The sequence below is a fragment of the Erithacus rubecula genome, assembly GCF_903797595.1.
Source record: "Erithacus rubecula genome assembly, chromosome: 3".
Lineage (NCBI taxonomy): Eukaryota > Metazoa > Chordata > Aves > Passeriformes > Muscicapidae > Erithacus > Erithacus rubecula.
In genome coordinates, this window is record NC_136689.1 from 106,871,716 (window position 1) to 106,897,398 (window position 25,683).

General features: G+C 39.1%; 1 protein-coding gene across 35 annotated transcripts in view; it reads left to right on the forward strand.

Annotated features, from left to right (window-relative positions):
• The window catches only part of DTNA (dystrobrevin alpha), a 219,254-nt gene that overhangs the window by 108,854 nt on the left and 84,717 nt on the right, over positions 1 to 25,683 (forward strand). For all 35 annotated transcript variants that reach the window (XM_079299396.1, XM_079299402.1, XM_079299409.1 and 32 more), the window contains 2 exons: positions 14,173 to 14,240; positions 20,004 to 20,084. In XM_079299396.1, the coding sequence (XP_079155522.1) occupies positions 14,174 to 14,240; positions 20,004 to 20,084 (148 nt within the window). In that variant the 5' untranslated portion in view covers position 14,173. The remainder of the gene's footprint in view (positions 1 to 14,172; positions 14,241 to 20,003; positions 20,085 to 25,683) is intronic.

Genomic DNA, 25,683 nt, shown 5'->3' on the forward strand with positions numbered 1-25,683 from the left:
TCTGTCAGAAACTGTGTTTTTGAAAGAATTCCAGGGATTCTGCTATTAAAAGTAGAATCAGCATCCTGGTTTCTCATGGACACTGTGGGGCTTTTGCTCTGGGAAGCCCTGCTGGTGTAGCCAGCTCATAGGACTGACTACAAATACTACCTACAGAAGCGTAATGCTTTTCTGTCTCTCCCAAATCCCTGTGATGCTGTGCATTAGAGGATACAGCCTTAAATAGTGAGGATAATAGTGAGGGATGACTGGCACTTGATATAAACAAACCTCCTGGTGCTGGAGATTGCCATTGGAAATCCTTTCAGTGGTTGTCCTCAACTGCAGAATAAAGATGTGTATGCAAGGGACTCTTACCAAAAGCCTTTGCCAAATATTTCAACTCTGCATCTATGGTGCTCTCTAGCTGCTCTGGAAGTAGGATTGAGTGACAAAACAGTAAATTTTAAAAAATTGCAAGCAACTGGGAAAAATCTGCCTCTCTGAGTTTTTCAAGTCCCCTTTTCCATTCTTTTGTGTTGTAAAACACAGTTTCACAGGATTGCTTAAAACCAAGCCCACAGCTAAATATTTACCCAATGGATTTTATTAAATCAGTTTCAGTGCCTCTGGAAATGAATTCACACCTCTAATTCCTAAGTCCCCTTTGCCTCTGGGCATCTGTAGTGAAATGCAGGTATTAGAAGAGCTGAAATTGGTTGAGATCACTGATAACCTGAGTCAATAAGCAATGGATTGAGAAGACAGAATGATCTTTTGTCTCTCTGGGGTTTGGAAATGGAAATTTTTGAGCTGAGAAGTGATTTTTCAGATAATATTTGAAAAGTATTTTCTGGGCCTGTTGTCAGCCTTCCTGCATCTGTTAAGTACCAGCTAATTTAGTCCAAAAATACTGCCCACCAGCACTTCTTCTAGTAGCAGGTGAAGATCACCTGAGGAGACACATGTGCCAAAAGGCTTTGCCAGCCCCCTTTTCTAAGGGAAGGGCAGCTTCCTAACCCTGCTCACAGTCAGCTCTTGTCTTTAATGCATTTCACTGTTCTATAGGTGTTATTGTCATCTCAGTCACAGGTGATAGGGGAGTTTTCCAATTCTTCTTTATTTTTCATGTGTCAGCCTTTGGCATCTCTTTAACAAAGGGAGATCTGAGCCCAGTGCCCAAAATCCAGCTGAATGGGTTTGCTCCCTTCCTTCACTCTCTGTTTAGCACTCACAGGACTAAGGCAAGAAGCAAAGTGGGTAAGCTGTCACTGAGCACTCTGCTGCTGGACATCACAACCCCATGATCTAACACAGGGCACCTCTGAGAAATCAGAAGTCAGTAGAGGCAAGTAGATGGTTTGGCAGAGAAGGGACAAAACACTGGTAATAGTGAAGGCAGAAAGAGCAATGGGGGAGTGGGATGTGGCTGCTGAAATAGCCTATTTTGAACATTCTGTGTTTAAGAAACTAAACCATGAAATATGTAGGAGGGAAAAAACCATATCCACAAGTGAAGAATGCAAGATGAGCCTCTGCTGATAAAACTCTACTACATGTTATTTTATACCACTGAGATTCACATCCAGAAATACGTCTGGAGTCTCCACCTCATTGAAAATAGCATTGGGTCTTCAATGTATGTTTCAAAAGATTTATTGGGGTAGTTTTAAAAGCCACAGACTGTAGGGCATTCACCATATCTCTTGAGAGACTGTCTACAGCCTCATACATCTTTCACTTCAGTGTTCCCTGTTGAGACCAGACGTTTTCTGTGTTTAAATGTTATTCCTGTTATTCCTAATTAAACCCTGTATATCACACCTTATAATTCTCTCCCCAACATGAACAGCAGATAGCTATTTTATTCCCAGCTCATCAGCATTTAACAAAACTACAGATTTGATGTTACTCTCTTCCCAGAAATCAGACTCTCCAGTCTCAGTCCTCAGAGTGTTTTCCCATCTCTGCCTCTCTCCTTGCACTCTGTCAATGCCTTCCAGACAACTTGGTGCCTAAACTAGAATGTAATAGTTGAGTGTAATTGAACCAGAGCCAAACAGGAGGAGGAGGTCTCTTGCTTCCTACTCTGATGGGATGCATTTGATAAGGCAGACCAAAAATACACTGCTGCTTTCTTGCCAGAATACCCAGAAGATTATTAGACATGGTCTCAGAATTAAGCAAATGGCACCTGAATGTGTGAATGTACTTACTCTTGTTTGCAAATATCATTAAACAGCTGAGCTCAAATCTGCTTATTACCAACTCAAATACCTTCAATTTAGATGCCTCTGGTCCAATTTAAGGATTGTCTCCACTTACCAATGGGGTGGAATTGGACATGGTTTTGTCCAGGCAGTGATGTGGCACTTGTAACTCCCATGGATTTCTCCTTAGAGCCAGTTTCTGCTGCTCTCTGGAGCAGGCTGGTGGCCACTCCAGCAGCAGAGGTCCAGGGTGTGGCTGGAACCTCACCTGGGAGAGCTGGCTGCTGCCTCACAGAATGAATGGGTGCTTGTACACGGCCTCTGGGGCTGCAATTGCCCAGCCACATTGTCACTGTGGCAGTGAATTCAAGTCCATTTTTGTTGTCAAAATCTATGTCTGTAGACATGTCTGCTCTCTGCAAGGATTCATGTAGTACTCTGTTTTTCATGGGCTGATTGAAGAGCCCCTGCAGCAGCCACGAGTACCTGGCCATTGGGCTGCTGTGGTTCCTGGCTGTGTGTGATCAGTGCTTTGTGCTGAAATATCTGCTCAGAACCAACATATGTCACATAAAAAATGGCTTGTAACAGTTTGCATTGATGTTCTCTGTCCCAGCATATATTGTGTGATGCAAGCTGTTGGAGGCCTTAGTGCCCCATGCTTTTCTGTAGGATGTCTCTGTGCCTTCACATTGCCACCCCTTCCTCTTCTCCTGCCAGCTGTGAGCCCTTCTCAGAGCTGATGGCTGTTGAGTCTTGGTGACTGGTCTTGGTGAAATAACTCTTTAAGTGTGGTGGATCTTGGGAATGGCACCTTTACAGCTCATACTTCAGTGACTGAATTTCTCCCTGGAGTGGTTTTTGAGGTGGTTCTCCTAGAACTGCTCTGTTGTATTAGAAGGAAAATGAGATGTTTTCAAAAGAAGGTGTTGAAAAGTAAGTTTGAGGACATTTAGTCTTTGGGGGAACATGACATACAGACATAAAGTGCTGTGTTACAGTGTCTTGCCTGTTTTGGCACCTCTTATTTCCTGTTGTTAATGATACAAATGTCATTTTTCTACAAAAATTGTGTAGAGCAATGCTTGTGTAGGAGTGTCTTCTGTCTTGACTACCCTTAGATGAGTATTTCTGAGAAGCAATCTACTTCATTTTACATGAAGAAAATTCTTTAAACAACCATTTGGGGATTTCAAAGCACATCAGGAATCTTTGCAGCCATAAGTGCCAGCTTGCTTAGATGTGCTTCTGGGCTTTCATATGCTCCCCTTAGCTTTCTTCAAATTCCTCTCTTGCCATGGGAGAGGTAAATTCACTGAAATTCCTCCAGACAAGAGTCTGCTTACAAGCCCATTTCTAGTAGCTGAAGTGTTCATGTGGCGTTGGAGGGATTTTTATCATCTAAATGTTCTTCTGCAATAAAATTAATACTGCTTTATTAAAAATGTTCCTCCTCATGCATATACAACACTAACTGGAGTTTAGCAGGTCCAACCAGTGGTAATGGGCATTATCTGAGAGGAGAGACCCAGAGGACTGAATCACATGTAGCAGCCTGTTTCTGTTGTGTCCATTTACAAGCATCATCAGCCATTACCTTTGAATTCAATATTTCAAGCATTAGCTTTCTATTCTGGCTTAATATACGAGACTATTTGCTACATAATTATATTGTATTTCATTTTCTTCTGTATGCTATTGTAATAATTATATTGCCTAATAAAATAATGTCATATTTTAATTAGGTTAAAAGTAATTTGTTATATTAGGTTTTTTATTTGAGAAAATAAACTAGCTGATAGTGCATATCAAGCTCTCCATTTTTTTTGTTTGCATTTGCTTTCATTTCCTGTCATCCTTTACCTGTTGAACTAAGGGTGAGGTTTTTTTCTTTCATTGTTTTTAAGTTATTACAGCCCTCCACAGCCTTAAGTCTAACATACTGATGTTCTAGTGAGGACATAAGATGCCTGACTTCTTATTTATTAAAAGAATAGTTTTGCAAGAATTTCTGCTCCTAGTTAATAGCTGCACCTTTTTAATCACTGAAATAAATTACCTAGACTAATGTGAAAGAGTGTGATAATAGTGTGTGAGAGTACGCTGGCAAAGAGAGGCTTAAATTTGCTGGGAGGCAAAGACAGAGTACATTTGCATCAAAGACAGTTTTGGAAAAGAAAATCTTGGGCTAAGCTGTGGGATACTTTAGGAATAACCAGTGATGTAGGAACCGGCATAAAGTGTAGTTCTCTTCATAAATTACTTTTATAAGAGTGTCATGAATAGCATCTTAACATGCATCCAAATAATGAAGAGAAGGATGAAGGGGTGAAAGATTCTTCTGTTTACTAACGCCCTTCTCTTTAATTCTTGAATTCCTTTTGCTTTCAAAGTGACCTCAGTACTCTATAAACTTCCACATCACATGCAGAAGAGCTGTGTTCTCTGTTACGTGACTAAAGCTTGTCTTTATTGGGAGATACTGACTCCTCCTTGAAGTGCCATTTGCAAGTACATTTCCTTTTATGTAACCTTCTGGTTTTAGGCTGCCCTTTTTTGTTAGACATTTATTAAGGACTAAATAGAAAACCTTTGAGCCCAGTTCAGCAGACCATTCCTCTTCAACTAAGTATGGTAATCACAATGGAATTCAAGCATAAGCTTTGGGTTCAGTGTGTATGTAAAGGTTTTGCAGGATAAGGACAAGTTAAAGAAACCTTTTGTTGAACTAGAGCTCATCTTGACTTTTTTATGTATTCATCGTTAGAAGACTCAAAAATTCTTGCATTGACCAGTAATTTCTTGTCACTTAAGTTTTATACAAATTTAGGTATCTCATTGCTGGTTTTTTCTGCTGATTCTCCTGTTATCACATGGTACAGCCAGCCTACCTGTTCTGTTTCTGCTGTGTATAATGCCTTTGTTGCTGTACTGCTTGTGTGGTTATTCATGGTATGCAGGCAGGCAGCTGTGGGACAAGATTGTAGAGACCCTGATTTTAATCATTATGACTTTGGGAGAGTTAGTGTCTTAACTGACTATCTTGAGGATTTAACTTTATTATGGCTAAAGTTGCCTAGTGAAATAATTTTAACAATGCATGTGAAGTTTCTTTTTCCACCACAAAATTAGAGACATAGGTGTGACCTTCAGTGAGATCTAGTTGAAAACAGGACTAAAGTTAACAAGTTGACATCTGCTTTCAAAGCATCATCATTTGAATGTGGTCAAGTTGTATCCCTCTTACCCAAGGGCCACTCACAGAAGGGATATGGCCAGGTAAAAAAGATAAAATCTTACATTTCCTAATGCCCTTAAAGCAGCTAATTGCTAAAAATACTTTCTTCAGTTATTAATTAGATCAGCCTGGAGGCTGCTCCTACTTGCATTAAGGATGCGATTTCTCTCTGTGTGAGATTCATACAGACTCAGTAATCAAAGCTCTCTTTGTCTCAGAAGGTATATACTTAACCCAAATATGCTCCTAAATGCCTTAATTCCCATCCTAGCACCATCCTTCTGTCCCAGTGCCTGCTCTCACTGAGCTTCAAGACAAATTAACAGCTACCACTGTGAAAGAGTATATGTGAACAATTTCATCAGTGCCTCATCATTCTTTCATTTGTAATTTATTTTCTACCTTTCTGGCAAATAGATCTGGAGAGACTTGAAGTTCCATGGGATTGTTTTTAACGATTCTTTTTTTTTTTAGCTGTGTTGTTTAGATACAGTTCAGACTTTCTTTTCTATAAATCTAACTGTTGTAGCATTTCAGAAAATTAAAAAGTGGAAAAAACCCAAAGGCATCCATTTCAGGCATAAAGATAAAAAAGCTTAAATACTTCTTGGTTGTCAGTTGTATAATAGAAAACTTCCTAGTTGATAAGATTTTTTTTCAGCTTCTCTGGATCAGTGGCTATTGCATTAATTGTTTGGTTTCCAAAACTTTTCATCAGGTAAGGTTACAAAAGCCAGTAGCTGTTCTATTAATTAATTTGTTTGACTACTCAAAATACTAATTTTAGTGAGATTTTCCCAGTACATATGAAGGATCTCAATCATTTCAACTGCCTCATTTTCTCATGCAGCCACCATTTGGTTTATTTAGTTGGTTTTGTAATACTGAGGACATGAAAGTACCTACTGTCCTACAGCAAATAATCATCAAATCTGTATTTACAAAAACTGACAACTTGTATTATTAAAATTGGCAGAAGCCAAGAAATGCTTCCTAATACAATTATATCACTGACAGCTTATTCTCAAATGAATTTGGGTTTAATTATGGCAGCACAAGAAGAACTGAAAGATGCCTTTGACTAAATAAGAGTTTAATTATATTTGAAATCCTGCAACCTCCTTTTTGCCTCTACAATGACAAATAAAAAATAAAGAGGACCAGACTACCAAAGTATCTGATTATCAATTAAATGCTTCCTGTGATTAAGTCCTTATAATTTTTTATCCCTTGAGTTTCATTACAGTTTTCTCTATAAATTATGCTTTCTCTAACCAACTGAAAGAAGTAGAACTGCATATTTGAGTGTTCAAAGGTCATCGGTTTTTTATTGATCTTGACTTTTAGAAAAATACTTTTAAAAAACATATTTTTAAGGAAAAGCTGAAATGTCAGTGAAATACAGCTCCAAAATGAATTCATGGGAAAAGCCCATAAAAATATTCACACATCAGACAAATCAGATTTGGTATTGTGTATCATTAGTTTTTGTGTTTGAGTTTTGGGAGCTTTTTTTTGTTTAAAAAAAAAAAAAATCAATTACTCTTAGTGGAGGTTATTATTTCTCACTACCCCTTAGTTGAACTAAGGCTCTGTAGGGTCATATACAAAAGAAATTGGCATCTTCTTGATTGTTTTAAAATATTTAATGAAATTTAAACAAAATATAATTTTTTAATTATGTCTGAATAGAACTTTGAAATGATGCTTTTAAATTTGTAGCAGTTAGCTGGAATCAACCCCTAATGTTTATCAGAATGATGACAGTGAAGCCCTGGAGAAAAGTTTTTTGGAGATGACCAAAATTATTTTACTGGATAAGCTTATGCTCTTAAAATATGAAAAAATATTTGAAACACTGAACTTTGGTTTTCTTTCCATATTTCATGCAATAGAGTAGTTTCTTGAGGAATCAGGAAGGCTGACTAGAGAAGAGCATGGCTAGAAAAATTTATCTAAGCAATGCCTGTAAGACAGCTTTTTAAAGTTCCACATCTATATTTGAAATGTCAAGTAGTCATTTTCTTAAATGTCCTTCATGTCTGGAATAGTAAGATTCTTTAAGTTCTTCATGTTGCAGAGGAAAGCTGGAAATTACACTGTACAAGTACCCATGAAAAGAACAAAGTAAGGATTTTGGTATATATTTAGGCCTAGTTAGGAAGATTTTGAATTCCTAAACTTGATAATTCCTAGTGCACATGGAAAACACCTGATGTTTTCTTTGTCATGGTATCCTCTAGTAACGTGCTGATTCCTCAGTATTAAATGTGAAGTTTTTCTGTCTCAAAATTATGCTTTTTAAAATTACTATTAATCCCTTCACACTTGTTTTTTAGACCTGAGAGATAAGATTTGCATAGCATTCAAACTTCCTTGAAGACTGGCATTATGGAAATGAGTTGCAGTGGGTACCTTATTAGGCATTTTTGACAGTTTCCCAGTAAGGATACAGCACTCCCAAAAGGGGAGCTGATGTGAAAAGTATGTTGGAAAATTCTTTCTTAAAAACAAAAACACATTTTGCTAAAGGAACATATCAAAACAGAATTTCAAATTTTTTTGGTGGTATTAAAATTGAAAAATACAACAGAAATGAGAAGTCAGACTTGCTCAGACTCATGTTGGAGATGAACTTAGCAACAGCTTTTGTTTTCTTCTCTGTAAAAGTCTCATCTAGATAAAATACAAGCAGACTTTGTAAGTGCAATGCAATTATAGCTAGCCTCAGGAAAGAGCATTGGCCAATTTTATTACAGTACCAAAGATTAGTCCTGGAATGTAAAGCTGAGAGAGGCCTATTAGGGACTGGCTTCATTAGAACATGTGGAACAAGACATTCATAAGGCAGCAATAAATCCATTAAGGGGAAGAGGGCTCTGAAATGGCCCTTCAGGATTTTTATTATTAACTACAAGGGTTGCTGAGGTTGGTGATGTCAGAAATACAGTTTTAGCCAGCACTCACTGTCCCTTTTAACTCAGTGTCCTCCAGTCCATGTTCACTTTGAAATAAGCAGCCATAACTGTTCCAGTTAGCAGAGCAGAATCTGCCTAACACAGCTGAATTCAGAGAAAACAGGAGAAAATAAAAGATCAGTAGAAAGTCTCATGTCTCTCATTGCCACAAATCCTGCATGAACAGAATCCTAGATGTTGACTACAGCTTTTAATTTCCTCATAAAGTCACTGTTAGAAAGACCCTAGCAGGCTCTTTCATTTTCATAAATCTAAATTTCTGATGCTGGTAAATCCTGAAAAGAAATAGCAGTTTGTTATGCATGGAGGGCATTTTGATAAAACTTTCCCAAGCAGTGGTAGACAAGAAGCCTATGCTGCTGAAAAATGGTACTGCTCTGCTCAAAGCTGAGTTTAAATATTGACCAGCTGCATAGAAAACAGCATCAGATTTGTCAACAGCATAAAAAATAGCCACTGAAAAACCAGAACATTTCTCTGCATCCTAATGCTTCTAATTCCCAGAGATATCTAAGCCTCCATCATTTCATGGGAGAAAAAACAGCTTCTATATCAGGCGTTTGAAATTTCCTCACTAGGGAAATACAGACTGCTCAGATAAAAGATGCTTGATCCTGGTTGATATTTTCTACCAAATGGTGATACTGTTCTCAAAAGTGATTTGGAGATACTCAGTGTTGGGTTTGCCAGTCTTGTCAGGCAAAACTTCTATCTAGTTGGGGGTCCCAAAATGCTGCCATGAGTTTCAGAGCCCCAGACTGGGGCAGAGAGAGGTGTTTCTCTGTTTCCTGAGTGCCTGCTTGGACAGGAACACAGCTTTTATCCAGCCTGAGACACTGTCACAAGTGTCATGGCCAGGATTCAGAGGATCTTTTTTCAAACGCCCGGCTGCACCACAACCATCACATGGGACTTGATAAATTTTTCATGCCAGAATTAATCAATTTCAGTGGGCAGTTTTCCTCACTGGCATGTATCCTGCCTCCCTGGGGCACTTCATCTGTCACAGATAAACAGGATGGGGATTTGTGGAAGTGCTAGTGGGGTGGCTCTTCTCAGACCCATCAAACTGCATGTGCACATGTCTGGTCAGGAATTTTTGGGTCTCCTGGGACATATATGGGGCTTTCCAAAGGGGAGTTCGTTCTCTGGGCATATAGGCAACTGCTTATTTTGATGGTGTGGTGGTTTAACCCCAGCTGTAAATTAAGTCACATGAAACTGCTCAGTTATTCCACCACCAGCCCCACCCCCAGTGGTAGGTAGAATCAGGTGAAAAAAAGCAGTGGAGTGCATGGGTTGAGATACAAACAATAATTGAAACAAAGCAAAATGTAATAATAGTGAGACAGAGGTTATAATAATAAGAGAGAGAGATACAACCCAATACAGTAAGTGATACCCAATATAGTGGATCACCAGCCACTGACCAAAGCCCAGCCCATCTCCGAGCAGCAATTGGCACCTTCCAGCCAATTGTCTCCAGCTTATATAGTGGGCAGAATGCTCTGTGGCATGGAATATCTCCTTGGCCAATTTGGGTCAGATGTCCTGGTCATGGCTCCTTTCCAGTCACTTGTGCACCTGATCACTGGCAGAGCCTGGGAAACTGAAAAGTCCTTGACTTAGGGTAAGCACTGCTGAGCAGCAACTAAAACATCAGTGTGTTATCAACATATTCTCAGGCTGAATCCAAAACACAGCACTGTACCAGCTACTAAGAATAAAATTAACTCTATTCCAGTCTAAACCAGGACAGATTGTTTTTTTGGAGCTAATGATTTATTTGTAATGTGCATTCCTTTTATCATGCACAGACACAGCTCGAGAAATGGAAATGCACTGGAAATATGCTATTTATGAAAAGAATGACATATAGTAGGGGTTAATAAAATATATTACTTACCTTATAAATACAAAAAAACCCCAAAAAAAGCACGCTGTGAGAGAGGTTATTTCAGTGTTCATAATCCAAGCAGCACAACAGGAAAGATAATGAGGCATTTAGTTCCCACCTCACACATATTATGTGATATTCCCACCCACATTTTATAAAACAGAAAAGTATATTAAAACATAGACCAATTATGCTTCTGATACATGATAAGCATGAAGATGAAATTGTAGTCAAAATAGTTCCAATCAAACTATATTCTTTGTTTATTTATTCTTTTCTTTCTAGCACTACTGATGTCATAAAAGTTTTCAGCTCGAAACATGGATAAAAATGAAACATTCACAGAATCTTTTTCAGAGCCTGGAAATCTCACACTTGGAATGCTTTCTGCTTTGGAATGTCTGCAATATATTGAAGCCTTAATACTGTTCTAATTGGTACCGTACTAATTAGCTTGTGACTAGAATTTTAATTAGATGCACAATAGGTGCTCTCCCTACCTGCAGTGGAAGAGCTATTTCCTGGGAAGAAGAGTGAAGGGAAAAAGATAGTGAAAGGAATCCATAGAAGACAAATACAATCTAATCCCTACTATGAAAAATGTATACATTAATTAGTATTTTTCAAAATTATGTCTCTGGAAATGTGTTCTGTTTTGTGAAGCACATAAAAGCTTGCTTTGTGATTCCTTTTCTTCCATGTAGAACAAATTGTACTTTTTTTTTGTGTGGCATGGCATGTGCTGTGAGCAAACTGAGAAATACTGGGACATGAGTGTAGTTAATTAGCTCAGGACCAGCCCCAGGGACTGAGGTGAACACACCATGGGCTAGAAGCAGGAGTCTGTAATCTGAGTTGAAGAGTGGATCTGTGTACCTGGGTCACAGAGGACAAGGCTGAAAAGGGAGATGCCCAGCACCTTGGCAATGGCATTAGTTGAGCCTGGGCTGCAGTTAAAAATGCATGTGAAAAGCTTGGAAAATGCAGCTGAATGAAATCCTGTCAATGGCAACTCAGAAGTACCAATACTCTGGCAAATAAGCATCATCTATCACTTTTCTTCTATCAGGAAAAGATAGGAAGGAGGGATAAAATGTATCTGTCTGAAAATACTGCCACCACTAATGTTCTCATTAGCTTAATGGCATATACCCTGTTACAGAGAATTTTAGGGTGAGGGCTGTTTTGAAATCTGCAAAATATCTAGGGCAAGAAGAGTCCTAAAACCATAAATATGAAGTTCCTTCCTTCTCCAAGGAAGCCTGAGTTGTGTGTTTATAAATATAAAGTTATTTGTCAGGCCTGGTAATCCCCATAAGCCCCAGCAGTGAAAAGGGTGATTCAATTTCAAAAGATAATGGGACATTCTGAAAAATGATGATCAGGGCCAGGGAGCATTTTTATAGGAGAGGATATAAACAGTAAAAGTAAAGGGAGGATGAATTGCAGAAAACACAAAACCAGTTAAGGAATTATTATTTTTCCCCCCACTAATGGGACACTTTTAGAACAGGCTCTCCCTGAAGGAAGTAGAAAACATACTGAACAATATGCATGATTTGAAAAATACTTTCTGTTACTTAATTTTCACTGGGAAAATTCTTCTACATGGTGAAAAAGGTCACAGGTGAGCTACATTCCATGCTCTGCAAGATATTTAAAAGCAATAGCTAAAGAATATTTTTCTCCAGGTGGCAATATGGGGCAAGTGAGAATAAAGTTGCACCCCTTTTTGATAAAATTTGTAGTAATCACTCTGAGTAATTATTTCCCAAATGTTAGAGAACATTGGTGGAATGAAAACAGCAAATTATTAACTGGAGAAACATTTGTAAGATTTAAGTGTCTGTTGTGTCAAGAAGTGGAAGATTATGTCATCCTTGTGCCAAAATCAAAGTAGACAAATCTAAGTCAAATAACACAAGTAGTATGTGGTCTGAAAACAAGTTGCACATTGTTTGTGGAATAATGCTTAATATAGGAGAAGTCAGAGAAAATTATGATTGTCTGTAACCAACCCTACAAGCAATAATAATCAAAAATTGTGTTTGCTCTGAAGTATTCACTCAGCTGCTCTGCCTAGCAAAAGATGTTATCTTTTCAAAGGGCTTTATTAACCCACCTGTCCTACGAGATCTGGTAATTTCCCATGGCAAATTTATCTTCTACTGTGAGTTTCATTAGAAACAGAAGGGAATGGGAAACTCCAAGCCATGGTTAGTGGAATTATATTGCTTTAAATCTTTTGTGGGCAGAGATTTAAGGCTGATTCATGTAAAAAAAAAAAAAAACAACATTACTTCTTGCTGTCTAATTCAGATACGGTTAGGCCTGGCATATCTTGAAGTATCTCATTTTGCAGGGAGGTTTGAGTCTTTCCTGGCACCTCCAAGCTAGCAAGACACCAGCTAGCTCAGATCAGAGACTGAGTGGTATATTAGCTCAGACTTAATGCCATTCTGCACACATCCCTATCACTCCCAGACGAATGAGAGTGTGCTTGAATATGAGGTGAACTTGAATATCCCTGCAAAGAGCCTGCATCCACACCCTTTGTCCACTTCCTGGTGGGACTGCTGCTCACATCACAAGATGTCCACCTTAGATAGCACTTACTTTATCAGTAATCTGAGAATTAAATAGGCTATTTGGAAAAAAGCAATTATAATGTACCACTGCTTCATTTGAACTGTGCATTTTGAAAGGGGAAAAAAAAGCCACACAACAAAACCCTCTTACATGATTGCCTTTGTGTTTTGGGGAGTAAAAGGAAACTGGTTTTTTGTCCTGAGTTCTTTGCTGATTTAGACTTCAGCATCCAGTACTTTTATCCTTCTATCCATATGTAGTATACATATGGATATGTATACTACATGCTCCATATGTAGTATACATACGGAGGTTTGCCATGAGATATGGTTCAATATTTTTGATTGCAGGCTTCTCTAGAACATTTCCTTAATAACCTAGGTAGTGTGCTGTTATTTTACACAGTCTAGTTGACATGAGGATGTAGATTAAAATGCAGGTCAGAAGTTCTAACCAGGCTTGGCAGGCAGGAAAGGATATTGGTTCGACAGGGTAATTACCCATAGGAAGTGGTGATGCTGACACTAGTTTTAATTTTTGAGTGCTGCTAAAGATGTTTATCTTCTCTCTGAAAGCTTTAGTCTTTTATGGTTTGAATGGTGGCTGTGAGAGAAGCTGTCACTTTTCTCTCTGCTCTATCCAGCAGTAGTGCTCTTCAAAATAGTCGAAAGATTTTTTCATCTGAAAGCAGAAGGCAAATATATTCTTACTTCTGAGTCTTTTTGTGAAACTCATGTAATCAGAGATATACTGTGCTGAATTTGAATGAATATTGGGAGAGTGATTGCTTGGGTAAATAACATGTATTATGTTATGGAGTAGAAATTTAATTGCTGTTGTTTGTTATTTTTTGTCTCCTCCACATAGAATTGGCTAGAACATGCTTTTCGAGACTATTAAATAATATCCAAATATTTTATGATTTCTTCTCTCTTACATAATTTAAACTGAGGATTCCTTATTTAAGAAAACCTAAAATGAATTTCAGAGCTTGTGTTATGTAAGCCAGTTAGTTACATCAAGCAGAAAAACTGAACACTGCCTTTGGGAGAGAGGGGCGGGGGGGAAACAAATGCTTGAAAGCAGAGTCCAGAGAATGGAGGACAGTTTGGGGACCAGGTTCTCCACAAACCACGCCACTGAGAGGCTGGCAAAAAGCATCAGATACTCGTGGAGCACCAATCAACCTCCAAGGTTCTTCAGGATCCATTTTGGATGCCTATGTACGTATGTTCAGTCTGGGAATAATACTTAATGTTTCCACATGATTTTGTCTTCCAGAATGATTGAAGATTGTGGGAAAAGAGGAAATACCATGGCAGAAAGAAGGCAGCTGTTTGCAGAAATGCGTAAGTACTTCCTGGAAATGTTTTGCTGTGATAGACCAAGCCAGTTGCTGTGCAATATCACTAAAATTTATGCAAGTTTTCCACCTCAAATCTCGGTTGCACAAATGAATATCATGAGACCAAAACTGCATGACAGTGGGCTGATCTGACCAAAGCAGGAAGGAGGGGTTTTCTACATCCGATTTTTCAATTGAATTGTTTTAATCAGTAGTTTCTTAAGACAAAGATGATGGAATACACAGGTTGCAGTGAAGAGGGATAAAGGTCTCCAAAAGCTACATCTTTTCTTGGAGGTATCTGTAGTGGGTTGACCCCAGCCAGCTGCCAAACTCGCACACACTTGCTTAATCCCTAACCAGCTCCCAACAGAATGGAAGACAATATAGGGAGAGCAAAAGCAAGCAACCTCATTTCTTGAGATAAATACTTGATTATGTGACAGAAAGAGAGGAAAAAATTACAACAGAAACCAGGACCCAGTAATGCAAAGGTGTCTATTCCCCACTTCTCAAAAGCAGACTGATGCCCAGCCAGTTGCAGAACAGTGTCTGCCTTGGAAGACAAAACTCCCCATTATAAAACTCGCCCTTATTTCCCTACCCCAGTTTTATTGGTGAGCATGACACTATATGTATGGTGTGTACTAACCTTTTGGCCAGGTGGGGCCCCATCTGTCCCTGCTGTGTCTCCTCCCAGCCTCTTGCCCATCCCCAGACAACCCTGGGAGGGGTCAGAGTAGTAAACAAAGAAGCCTGGGTGCTGTGCAAGCACTCCTCAGCAGCAGCTGAGACAGTGGTGTGTTATCAACACTTCTTAGCCACAGATCTAAAACACAGCACCATGCAGACTGCTATAAAGAAAGTTAACTGCATCTCCAGACACAGTACAGGGTCTCATGTACTTCATACCCCACTTCAGTGTAATTTTTTATAGTTCATAATGAAGTTCTGTGCTCCCTGTGTGTTAGTGTGTCAGGGATGTACCATGCTAACAATGTTCCTGCACTTTGGACAGTCATCTCTGTTTTCTCTTACAACCAATCCGCTGTTTCTCCAGGAAATTCTGTTACATGTCATGTTTGAGACTGTCACTCTGTTCCCAGATTTACCAGAGTTTTGTGTGTAGTGACTGAGCTTCCTGTTGTCTGTCCCCTGCCAGGTAGTAAACAGTGCCAGAGCATCTCCCTGATCTTTGGTGGGAGACTAAGTTGGGCATTACTGGGACTGGAGTTCTTGTGCATAATGAAAGGCCAGGTGTGTGCTGGTGACTTCAGTGTGCTCAGGAATGTTCCCTGGGTGTGAGCCTTACATCTGAGCTCTCCAAATTAAAGACTTCCCATTCAGATGGCCAACCAAGAACTGTTTTGGCCCATTGCACAGTGTCCACTAGCTCTGTTGTGCCCTGTAATTGTTTCAGTATCACATGGTGCTTGCTGTTGTAACTCATGAGTATTTCTCACTGATCTTTTCTCTCTGGTGCCCAGTGATAGGACCTGAGGAAATGGAATGAAGCTGTGTCAAGGGAGGTCTAGGCTGGATGTCAGAAAAAGGTTTTTCACCCAGAGGGTGCTTGGGCGTTGGAACAGGCTCCCCAGGGAACTGGTCACAGCACCAAGCCTGACAGTTCAAAAAGCATTTGGACAATACTGTCAGTCACATTGTGTGATTTTTGGGAGTACCCTGTGCAGAGCCAAAAGTTGGACTCAGTGGTTTTTGTTGATCCCTTCCAACTCAGGATGTACAGCATCTTGGACCATTGGAGATAGGTGGTGTACTTTAGCCAGAATCAAAAAAATGTATTTGTCCATTATCAGAACCTACTGTAGTTTTAATTAGAATTACAGAGGGGCATTGATTTTTTATCAGCTAAAGCCAGTGGCTTAGGTACCAATAACTCCAATTAGTTTGAAATACTCCTAAAATATTTAGGATTTTGCTGTGAGGATTTATGGTTTGTTTCCACAGTTCTGAAAGCTGTTTTGATGTTGGATTGTTTTGGAGGACTTAAAGGAGGTATTGGGAAAATCAGCAACTGGAGGCAGAGGGGAGACTATTTTACTGTATAGTAAACCAGTAGTTATAGCCTACTATTTTCTTCTTTCACATTTTAATATTTTAGTATATTTACTTCAGTCTGGTTTATCTCACGTGTGCTTCCCTTTTCTGTTTGCCTGCCTCTATTCCTCCACCTACTACATATGTACACAGAGAACTGGATGTTCCAACTGGGTAAAAGGAGGGGAAAATATGAAGTCTTTATGGAAAAACTAAATGTATTTTATCCATATTCATAAAGCACTGAACTTTGCATTCTGAGAGCCCCTCAGATACCTGTGTGTGTGGAGGGTGTGCTTCACTGAAACCCAAGTTCATTCTGAGCTGCTCCTGACTGGGTGCAAGCCCACACATTTAACAAAAAACCATGTGCTCCTGATGCCCTGTGTATTGTGGGCCATGTGAAGCTTCTTTACATTCTGATAGGCATTACCTATGGTCATAGGTAAATTCCAAAACCTGCCAATATCAGAGGAAGAGAATTCATAATATAAAGTCTTTTGCCAGTGGTTTCAGTTTTAGGACCTACATCTGCAAATCTGTGATTAATGCTCCACAGTAATTTTACAAAGTGGGTCATGTTCCAGACTACGCAAGTTAGAAAAGAGGGAAAAAAAATTAAATCCAACTTTTCAAGCCTATTTAAGTGGAAGTTTGTCCTGAACAAGGAATAGAAGGATTTGATTCTAACTTTAGATTTGGACCACTGTGATTTTCCTTGTATTTTGAGAGGTCCAGTTTTTTCAGAACTGAGGTCCGTTTTTTGTTTTCTTTCCTTCAGAAGAGGCATCCTTCTAGTTCCAAACTACAAACCTTTGTGAATTAATATCATAATCATTATCACCTTCTGTAGAGTCCTGTTGTTAAAGCTTGTCTTATAACTCAAAATGCTCTATTGGACATCAGGCTGATCTTAGTCTTACCTTAGTCTGACCTGACATGCCCATCAGAACTGATGAAGAGTTCAAAATGTACATCACTGACACATATTTTCCATCAAGAAAACAGCAGTCAAAGTTGCAGTATGTCCCTTTGTGATTTTTGTAAACTGCAATCAGTGTTACATGACATGAGTATATTCAAAGGAAACAGAGTGAGGCACTGCCAGCAGGCAAAAGGAAGGAGAGACCACTGGCAATCCCATAGGGAAGTTATGAATTTTCTCTCTTGTTTGCCATGCTCAATCCTGCACATCTTTCTACTTTTTTTTTCAGGGCTCCCCATCATGTAAGTGATGGCTCTTTCCTACAGAAGCTATTTGACAAATAGATCTCTGACTGTGGCAAAATGTGAATCATGACAAAACTAAATTGTCTGTTCCAGGGCCTTACCAGCAACACCTACTCCCCAGATAATATCAAAATAATACCATCCACTGTGTGTGCAAATAGTCAAAAAGTAAAAAAAAAAAACAACATTGCCTGCAAATTTGTTTATTTAGGATTATTACTGAGACCTCAGAAGCTCAATGAACCAGAGCCTCACTTTGCTTTCATTCTTTAAATCTTGTTAAAAGGCTGAAGTTTTATAAAGGAGCACTGGAAGTTTATTGGTAGCTTTCACTAAAGTTAAGAAGGGAGAAGTTACCTTAATTTTACTTACTTTTCTTGTTAAAAAGGAAAAGCTTAGTGTTGCTTTATCCTCCCTTTCACCTGTAAAGAAATTTTCCTAAAGCTGTCAGTGAGATACTAATGGACAAGGAAAAAAGCCTGTATGATTTTAACAACAAAGGATATAATGGAAAAAACTCATAAAAATACTTCCCATACCTGATGTTAAGTAGTCAAAGGTAATTTCTCCTAGGAGCAGATGGTACAGTTGGCAAAAAGGAGTAGCTGGGAGCCCTGGGAAGACTGTGTGGGAGAATTTGTTCAAGAAAAGAGCAGAATCTAGGGAGAATGTAGGGTATCATTCTCATTTTCATCTCATAGGCCAGAGCACAATTGAAAAATGTGGTCTGAAGGATGACATTGTTTAGGGAAGTGTGGGTGAGCAGTGCTGCCACAGGCAGAATGGAAGCTTCAGGCAAGATTTATCAGGGAAGGAAGCCTTCCAATTGAGTCACAAGGTGCAGAAAGGACCCCCTCACTCTGGAAACTCCTTCCCAGAGAGTAGTCTGAGTAGAGCTCCATTCAGTCCTAGTCCCAGAGTTGATCAAGAGTTTATTTCTTAAGGATTACATAGATGTAATTGATACTTTATATTACTTCATCATGCAGGATTAAGGATAGCAAACCAAATATAGGAATAAAATAAATATTTATTTAAATTTATGATAACAATTAAACTAAAATATTTAAATCGGAATTATTTACCAGATAGTACAGATACTTATAGCTAATAATATTGGGCACCATTTTTAAAATAAATTATTTCAAAACTAGCTTGATAATTAAAAAGTACAGATTGATTTTACTAATTCATATCAAGTGGGCAAATCTCTTCCACTTGGCCTCAAAGAAAAACCTTGAGGGTCATCCCCACTCGAGGGAGGAATTGCCAAATAAATATCCAGAAGGAGTGTGTGAGAAGTCCCTGCCATTGAAAAATGGAACTGAGCTTTTATAGTGTAAAGTGACTGTCTGTCTAATGTTTCTAGGCTATGTGTGCCAGCTAAGAGCTTTAGGTAAGTTATCAGTACCATCTCTTGTTGCTTCCTTTATAGGAACTTGGTGTGCCACATCCTCAGCAGTGCTGATTTCTGTCAGGCAAGATTGTTTTTCGTGTCCCCAGAAGATTTAGCTTTGGGATTGTGTAGTCAGGCTGGTCTCAGCATTCCTGAACACCTAAAGCAGTGTGATCCACCTTCTCCATCCATCACAGATAACTTATGCAAATGGGAGAAAATCTGAGCTGTTTTACCACCACTTAGAGTGTCCTGCTACAGATATGACCACATGTTCAGCAGTTCAGCTGGGAAATCTTAAAGCATTTAGGGAGCTTGTGTAAAAGCAGGGCTGTATTCCAATCCTCTCACATCCTGATTGCACCTTGTTTGGATGAGTTTGTGCCAGGTTCTGCCCCCATACTGGCCCCTATGTACTGTCCTTGTTTGTGAGGTAGCTGCTACTTAGTTTGCTCCCGTCTCTTGGACAGCTGCTTTTGAAATCTTACTGGATCTTTATGTTGCAGCAGCCAGGGCCAAGCTTTGTGTGGAGCATAGAGCTGACCCTCAGAGGTCTCCATTGAATATACAGAGAATATACATCCACAAAATGGAGAAAGGCCTAACACCCCTTGTCATTGCCCCCTTCTTCAGATTGCCATAAGGTTTTATGTTACAGTACAGTATGTTTTCTGATTTGGTTTGCTGGCAATACCTTGCTCTGGTGTGGCATGTCAGCTGAAGATATTTGTTATGAGCTTTTTTTTTGGCTAAATATTAAAATTCCACTGAGGTTTTTCCTGCTGTTGGAGCCTGGCCAGTGTGTCTTTTAGCCTGCAGCTTGACCAGATTGTTCTTCAAAGTGACAGACACACTGGGCTGACTATTCCTTGCCTTCCTTTATAAAATTCTTTTAACACTGTAGCTCCTGACATTCCCCTTGTTACTCCTCATTCCTCTTTACTCTCTCTGCAAAGGAGAGAGCCTTGAAAATTGTTAAATGGAGGCAGCTCATGTGTCCTCTTTGTTCTCTGGCTTCCCTGCCAGCAAAGATACACACAGGTCATATTCCATACAAATGTCACCGTTATTCTCTTCCACTAGGGGCTCAGGATCTGGATCGCATCCGTTTGTCCACCTACCGAACAGCGTGCAAGCTCAGATTTGTTCAGAAGAAATGCAACTGTAAGTATGCCAGCACTGCTTTCACCTGCCATTGTCACAAGCTTTCCACTGCACTCCCTGGTCTGTCCTTCACACCACTGACAAAGCAGGACTGTGTGATCTGGCATTGCAAAGGATACTAATTAGAGTGCCTGCACATACTTTAAATATTAACCTGTTTACATGAGGAACTTGCCTCAAATATGCCAGGGATTCAGTCATAGAAGGCTGGGTCAGGATACAGGCCACAACTTTAATTAATAAGTGCATTCTCCAATGTTCTTGTGAAATAGCATTTGTGAGTGTCAGCAGGGCACTGCAAAGTAAATGCTTTTGTAGCAGCTCTGTGAGAAAAATGCTGCTTATAGTCCTCTTCTATTTAGGCTGCCCCCAAGTAAGTGCAATGATGGTCAGACTCCTCTGTTTCCAGAAGTACAGCTAGGCACAGTTCTGAGAGAGTGAACCTGGTTGTAATCTCTTAGTATGTGTTTTACTCCCTCTAGGTTTTATTGGGAAATTTCCCACTTGATTAGTGACTTTTTTTAACTTCTCTTCTGAGATTCAATCTTTTCCCTTTATGGCTGCATTTTCTATTAGCACAGTCATGTGCTGTGAGCTTTAAAGGGGAAATATATATAAAATCTGTAATGGAGTGTATCTTTCTTCTCGACCCAAAATAGTATGCAAATACTTAGAAGGGAAGCTTTGGGTATATGTGCTTTCCATACCAACTTAAAAAAATACCCTAACCAAGGGCACTCTTGTCAGCAGTAGGGAGAGGACCAACACAGAGAAATCAAGTGGGTTTTAGTCATCACATATAGAGTAGAATGACAACCTGGCTATGCTTGTGCTACACACAGTGGTAAGTATGTTAAAAAATGCTCACTATAGACAGAAATTTACCACCCTGTTAAGTTCCTAGTTTTGGGGTTACATCTGTCTGTGTTACAGAAATGTTTAGCTAAGCTGTCCAAACATACTGAAGAGGCCAAGTTGTGATGGAAAAATGTTTTGGAGAGTATTTACTGTGTTATTAGCCACAGAGCTGATTGTTTAATCACTTTTGTAGCACACTTGTCGTATTTTTAATATGTCCTTAGCTGAAGTATGAATGGAAGGTTTGGTGTTGCATTATAAGCAGTCTGCCAGACACAAAACCCAGGGGGGGTTTAGTACCTGCCCAGCAGCTGGCTTTTCCCATTCAGGAGCAAATGTGATGAAAGACACTATTATGTTGTATTCAGTTGTTTATTTTTTAAAAATCTTGTGTTTAAGAGGATGACATTTTCACTTCATTTTCATGCTAACAGAATACAGTAGTCTGAGGTGACAAAAGTATCCAATTAAATGGATGGTGATAGCAAAGTGCATGCAAAGCAAATGAAAAAAACCTAATGGGTAACAAAAGCCTTATTGCTGGGAGTGGCTGGCTGGCTGCAAATATACTGGTTGTTAATCTTAATTTTGTGCCTCTTATTTATCAACTGTGGTCTGTTTTTTGTGGAACTGTTGGTCCTCTTCATAGAATATTAGTGCAGGTGCCCTGCAGTTTGCCAGCTTGTGCCAAGTTGCACGTGGACAGGACTTAGCTTCTGGTCTCTACTGATAACTTAGGAGGAGTAATTTGCTGATCTTGTTTAAAGATTTATACTGTATCAATCTCTTCTTAAGGAAAAAAAACAAATAAAAGGAGAAACTTTAAATGTCATCCTAAATATTACGTTCTGTGCAACTTAAGGAATACTGCCTGCTGCTCTGGAACAGGCTGGATTGTGTGTTTTTCATTATCAAGTACAGTTTTCTTCTCGTTGTTTCAAGTAGACTGCTGCTCTTCCAGGTGGGTTTCTTGTATCAATGGGAAAAGAAGTCATTCATTTTTCTGACAGGTATTCAAGCAGTGCTGTCCAAGAAAGACCTACTAAACATAGAAACACTAAACTGAGCACTGCCTTTGAAATGGTTAATATCAGACCTCTGGCTCATGTCAGCTATTGTTTTGGGGTTTTTTTTCCCCCTAACAGATATTGTCATTATGCACCACCCAACAGTAATGAGACAAAAAAAGATAAAGGGGTCATGGGGAAATAAACCTTTCTGCTGCATCTGAGCTGGTTCATTTAGGGTATAATGAGAAGAAGCTCAAAGACAGTTCTGCTCCACTCCCAGTGCATAGCACTTCCTGACACTCATGCCACCCCTATTTTCTTTCAGCTGTGCTCTCCTGCCCTGCCCTGGCACACTGGCCCAGACTTACTAGGGAAAAATTGCTTGGAAAGACTGTATTTGAGGGGTTCTTTTAGAGCTAATTTAATAAATTGCAGAGAGCTGCTCTTGGCTACAGGCTGAAGGTGCATGAGGATGGAAGCAGAGAGCTGCTTTGAGTGCCAGAAGTGTTTGTTCCAAGGAAGGCAGAGCAGAGGCTTTATTAGCACCATCTTTTTTACCCGGAGGTGCCCGTTAGCATAGGAGTCATGGCATATTGTTTAACAGGCAGCCACACTTATCACACACAGTGCTCTGTCTGTTTCTGCTGCCTTTAATGCAGACACAGACACAGGTTCATCTCCTGGCCTCCCTTTGTGAATTCTTCTCTCAGTACAAAAGCAGAAAAAAACCATTATTTTTTCTGAAACCCTCAGCAGCAGGCTGGGTTTTACTGGCAGTGTGCAATGGGCAAAAATCATATTCTGAGAGCCATTCTCTCTTGTAGAATTTCCCCTGAAACTAGTTAAAATTGTCTGGGCAAAAATTACAGAGAATATGACAGTTTACCACATTTTACCAGAATTTCATTACATATGTTGCACCTTGAGTACTACCACTGTTGATCAAATAATTTGCTTTGCGAAATTATTTCATTTTCGTAAGAAGAAGATTTCTTTGCAGATATATAGCCAACAGTCTTCAGAATTGCAAATACATGTCTTTCTGATAATTCTGTAAAACTTTGAGAAAATACTCTGTGTATGGAAAGTATTTCTTTTATAAAAATGTCCCTGAGCATTTTAAAGTGACAGTTTAAATACAGTCATCAAAGTGTGAGAAATAGTAATCAGTCACTGCAATTACTTGTCAAGCAGGATGGAATTTAATCCAGTCCAGCCTTGTTCTTCAGAAAAGCAAGAAATTCTTCTTAAGGACTAATGTAAAAAGTAGATAAATTTGAAAAATCTCTGATGTTATCTTTCAAAGAAAAACTGCAAATTTCAGCATTCCTCTTTACCTAAGTTAATACTGTAAATAGATAATAATAACATTTACAAATTGTTGTTGCCACACCTCTGAGTCTGCTAAGTGACCAAATGAGGTATGCAATATGTGACAAAAATCTCAAAAGCAGAAGACATGGGAAATTCTGAATGCAGAAATCCTAAAAGCTGGGAAACCTTGTTAATTCACCATGAACATAAACTAATTTTATGCTTCTTATTTCTGCTGACAATTTCTAAAATTGGAAATAATGAAAAGAGAAACTCTGTAGGTAATGTAGGTACTTTGGAGAATGTGGTGGGTATAAAAAGAGATAATTGCAGACTACTTGCTGATTGCTTTGCAGAATTCCTGTAGCAAAAGACCTGTTGCAATAGCAATAGTCTTCCCTTAGTTATAAATACCAGGACAAGATTAAAAAAAAAGAAAAAAATCAAATAAATACTAAAGTCTTGAGAAGATGTTGAGATTTGGGCATGAATAATTCCAAACAAATGTGAAGAGTTGTGGACAGATGGACCTTGTAGAACACATTGCTGGTGATTATGTCATCTTGAAATCCAAGAATGTAAAGCCAGGAGTGTGTGAGCTGACTGTGGGCACTTTACTGCTGGATGGTGTTGGATATGCTCTTGGAAACAGCAGCATCCTAATCATTTGAAGTTAAATTTCTTTATTTGGGGTAATAAAAGCAACTAGGAAGCAGGTACAGAAACCTGATCAAACCTACTATGTGTTTCTACCAGTCTGTACTGTACAAAATATACCAAATGGGAGTAGCTGACTTTGTCATACAGGTTTTCTAAATGTGCTTTAAAATGGTCCTAAATAGTGCACACTGCAAGAATCAAGGAGGGAGATGGAAAAACTACAGGTGAGCACCGTGAAGTCTGAAACAGTCACAGAACTTGAAAACTCTATGAACCAATGTTGCTTTCACCAAGTTGAACAGGAGAGTCTTGTTCTTTGCTTGGCTGTGCATTGGAGCAGGTTTTGGAGCAATTCTCAGCAAACATAACTCCTGCTCAGAGCCCCTTACTGCCAGGAAAATGCTGTCTTGGCAAGGTTGATTTGCTCCTGTTTATCCATGGCATCCAGACACAGAAGCATCTTAGGCTTTCCTAAAACAAGGATGAAAGATCAATGACAGCAGTTAGACCTATTTCTCAACATTCACCAGTATCCAGAACCACCAAACCCCACAATTCATTATTATCCCCAGCTGTTGATTTATTTTAGTACTTCTTTCTCAGTGAATTTATTAACATGCTGAGATTAAATACCATATTCATATGCAAATTCCCTCTGGGTATCATAACAACCAGGAGTAGGACATAACAATATATCATAATCATACCATTAAATATCACTCACTGATACAGAACTGTATGGCTGGAAAACTGCTGCTGTCCATGATGAACTATCCTGAATGTGTTTTGAGATCATTCTGTGTCTGCGTCTGCAAAAGCAGACTTAGCTGATTTCCCTAAATCAGAATAAGTCATTGTCAGTTGAAAGTGTGAATCAAAAGCTGTGCTGGTGATGGTAACATGTGGCTTAATTAATGCAGACATAAAGGGAGCTTGTTTTTCTGACAGTTTAATCTCAACACCTTAGGGTGTTGGTGTCTGTTTCTCCTTTTAATATTGTTCACTGTGAGTGATTTTTAAAATTTTTGTACATTCTTGTGGCCTATCCAGGTTGTGTAGTACAGCAGTTTCCACATAGGGAGCACATCTGCCATGACTGTGATGGAAACCAAGGCAGTGTTTTCCACCTCCACCTTCTCCTTGTTCTGCTTCCTCTGGGCTTCTGTGGTCACAGCTGAGGCATGTAGGCATGTCAGCTTAACCTCCATACATGCTTTTGGGAGCTTCCCTGATCTGATCTGCCTTTCTACATTTGTTTTAAGTTAGAATAATTTCTCCCCTCCTGAAATATAATAATCTCCTAGTGAAAATGAATGACAGTTACTGTAAATACATTATTTTAGGTGCTTTTCTTAAAGCTCTTTTCTGTTTGTACTCTTAGACCTCCTGTAATGCTACAGTAAGCTGCTGAAAATGGATTTGTCCTAGAAACTGACAATCTGGGTATAAAATGATGAGATCGGCCTGTATGAGCTACTGGCCCCCATCATCATGGCAAGCAATTTTTTTAAAAATTATTTGATTTAACCTAAATAAAATTGCTGAGGTTTGGGGTTTGACTGTATTTTTTCTACGCTGGGCTGACACTTAATGTATCATTTTATCTCATCCCATTCAACACCACAAAATTAAAAGTCACAGTATCTGATACTTGTCATAAAAGGAAAGGATAAGTAAGTCTTGATTCCACCCTGGAAATGGTGCATGACCTTTGTGTTATCCAGTGGCTGAGGAAATTAACAAGATATCCAGGTTCA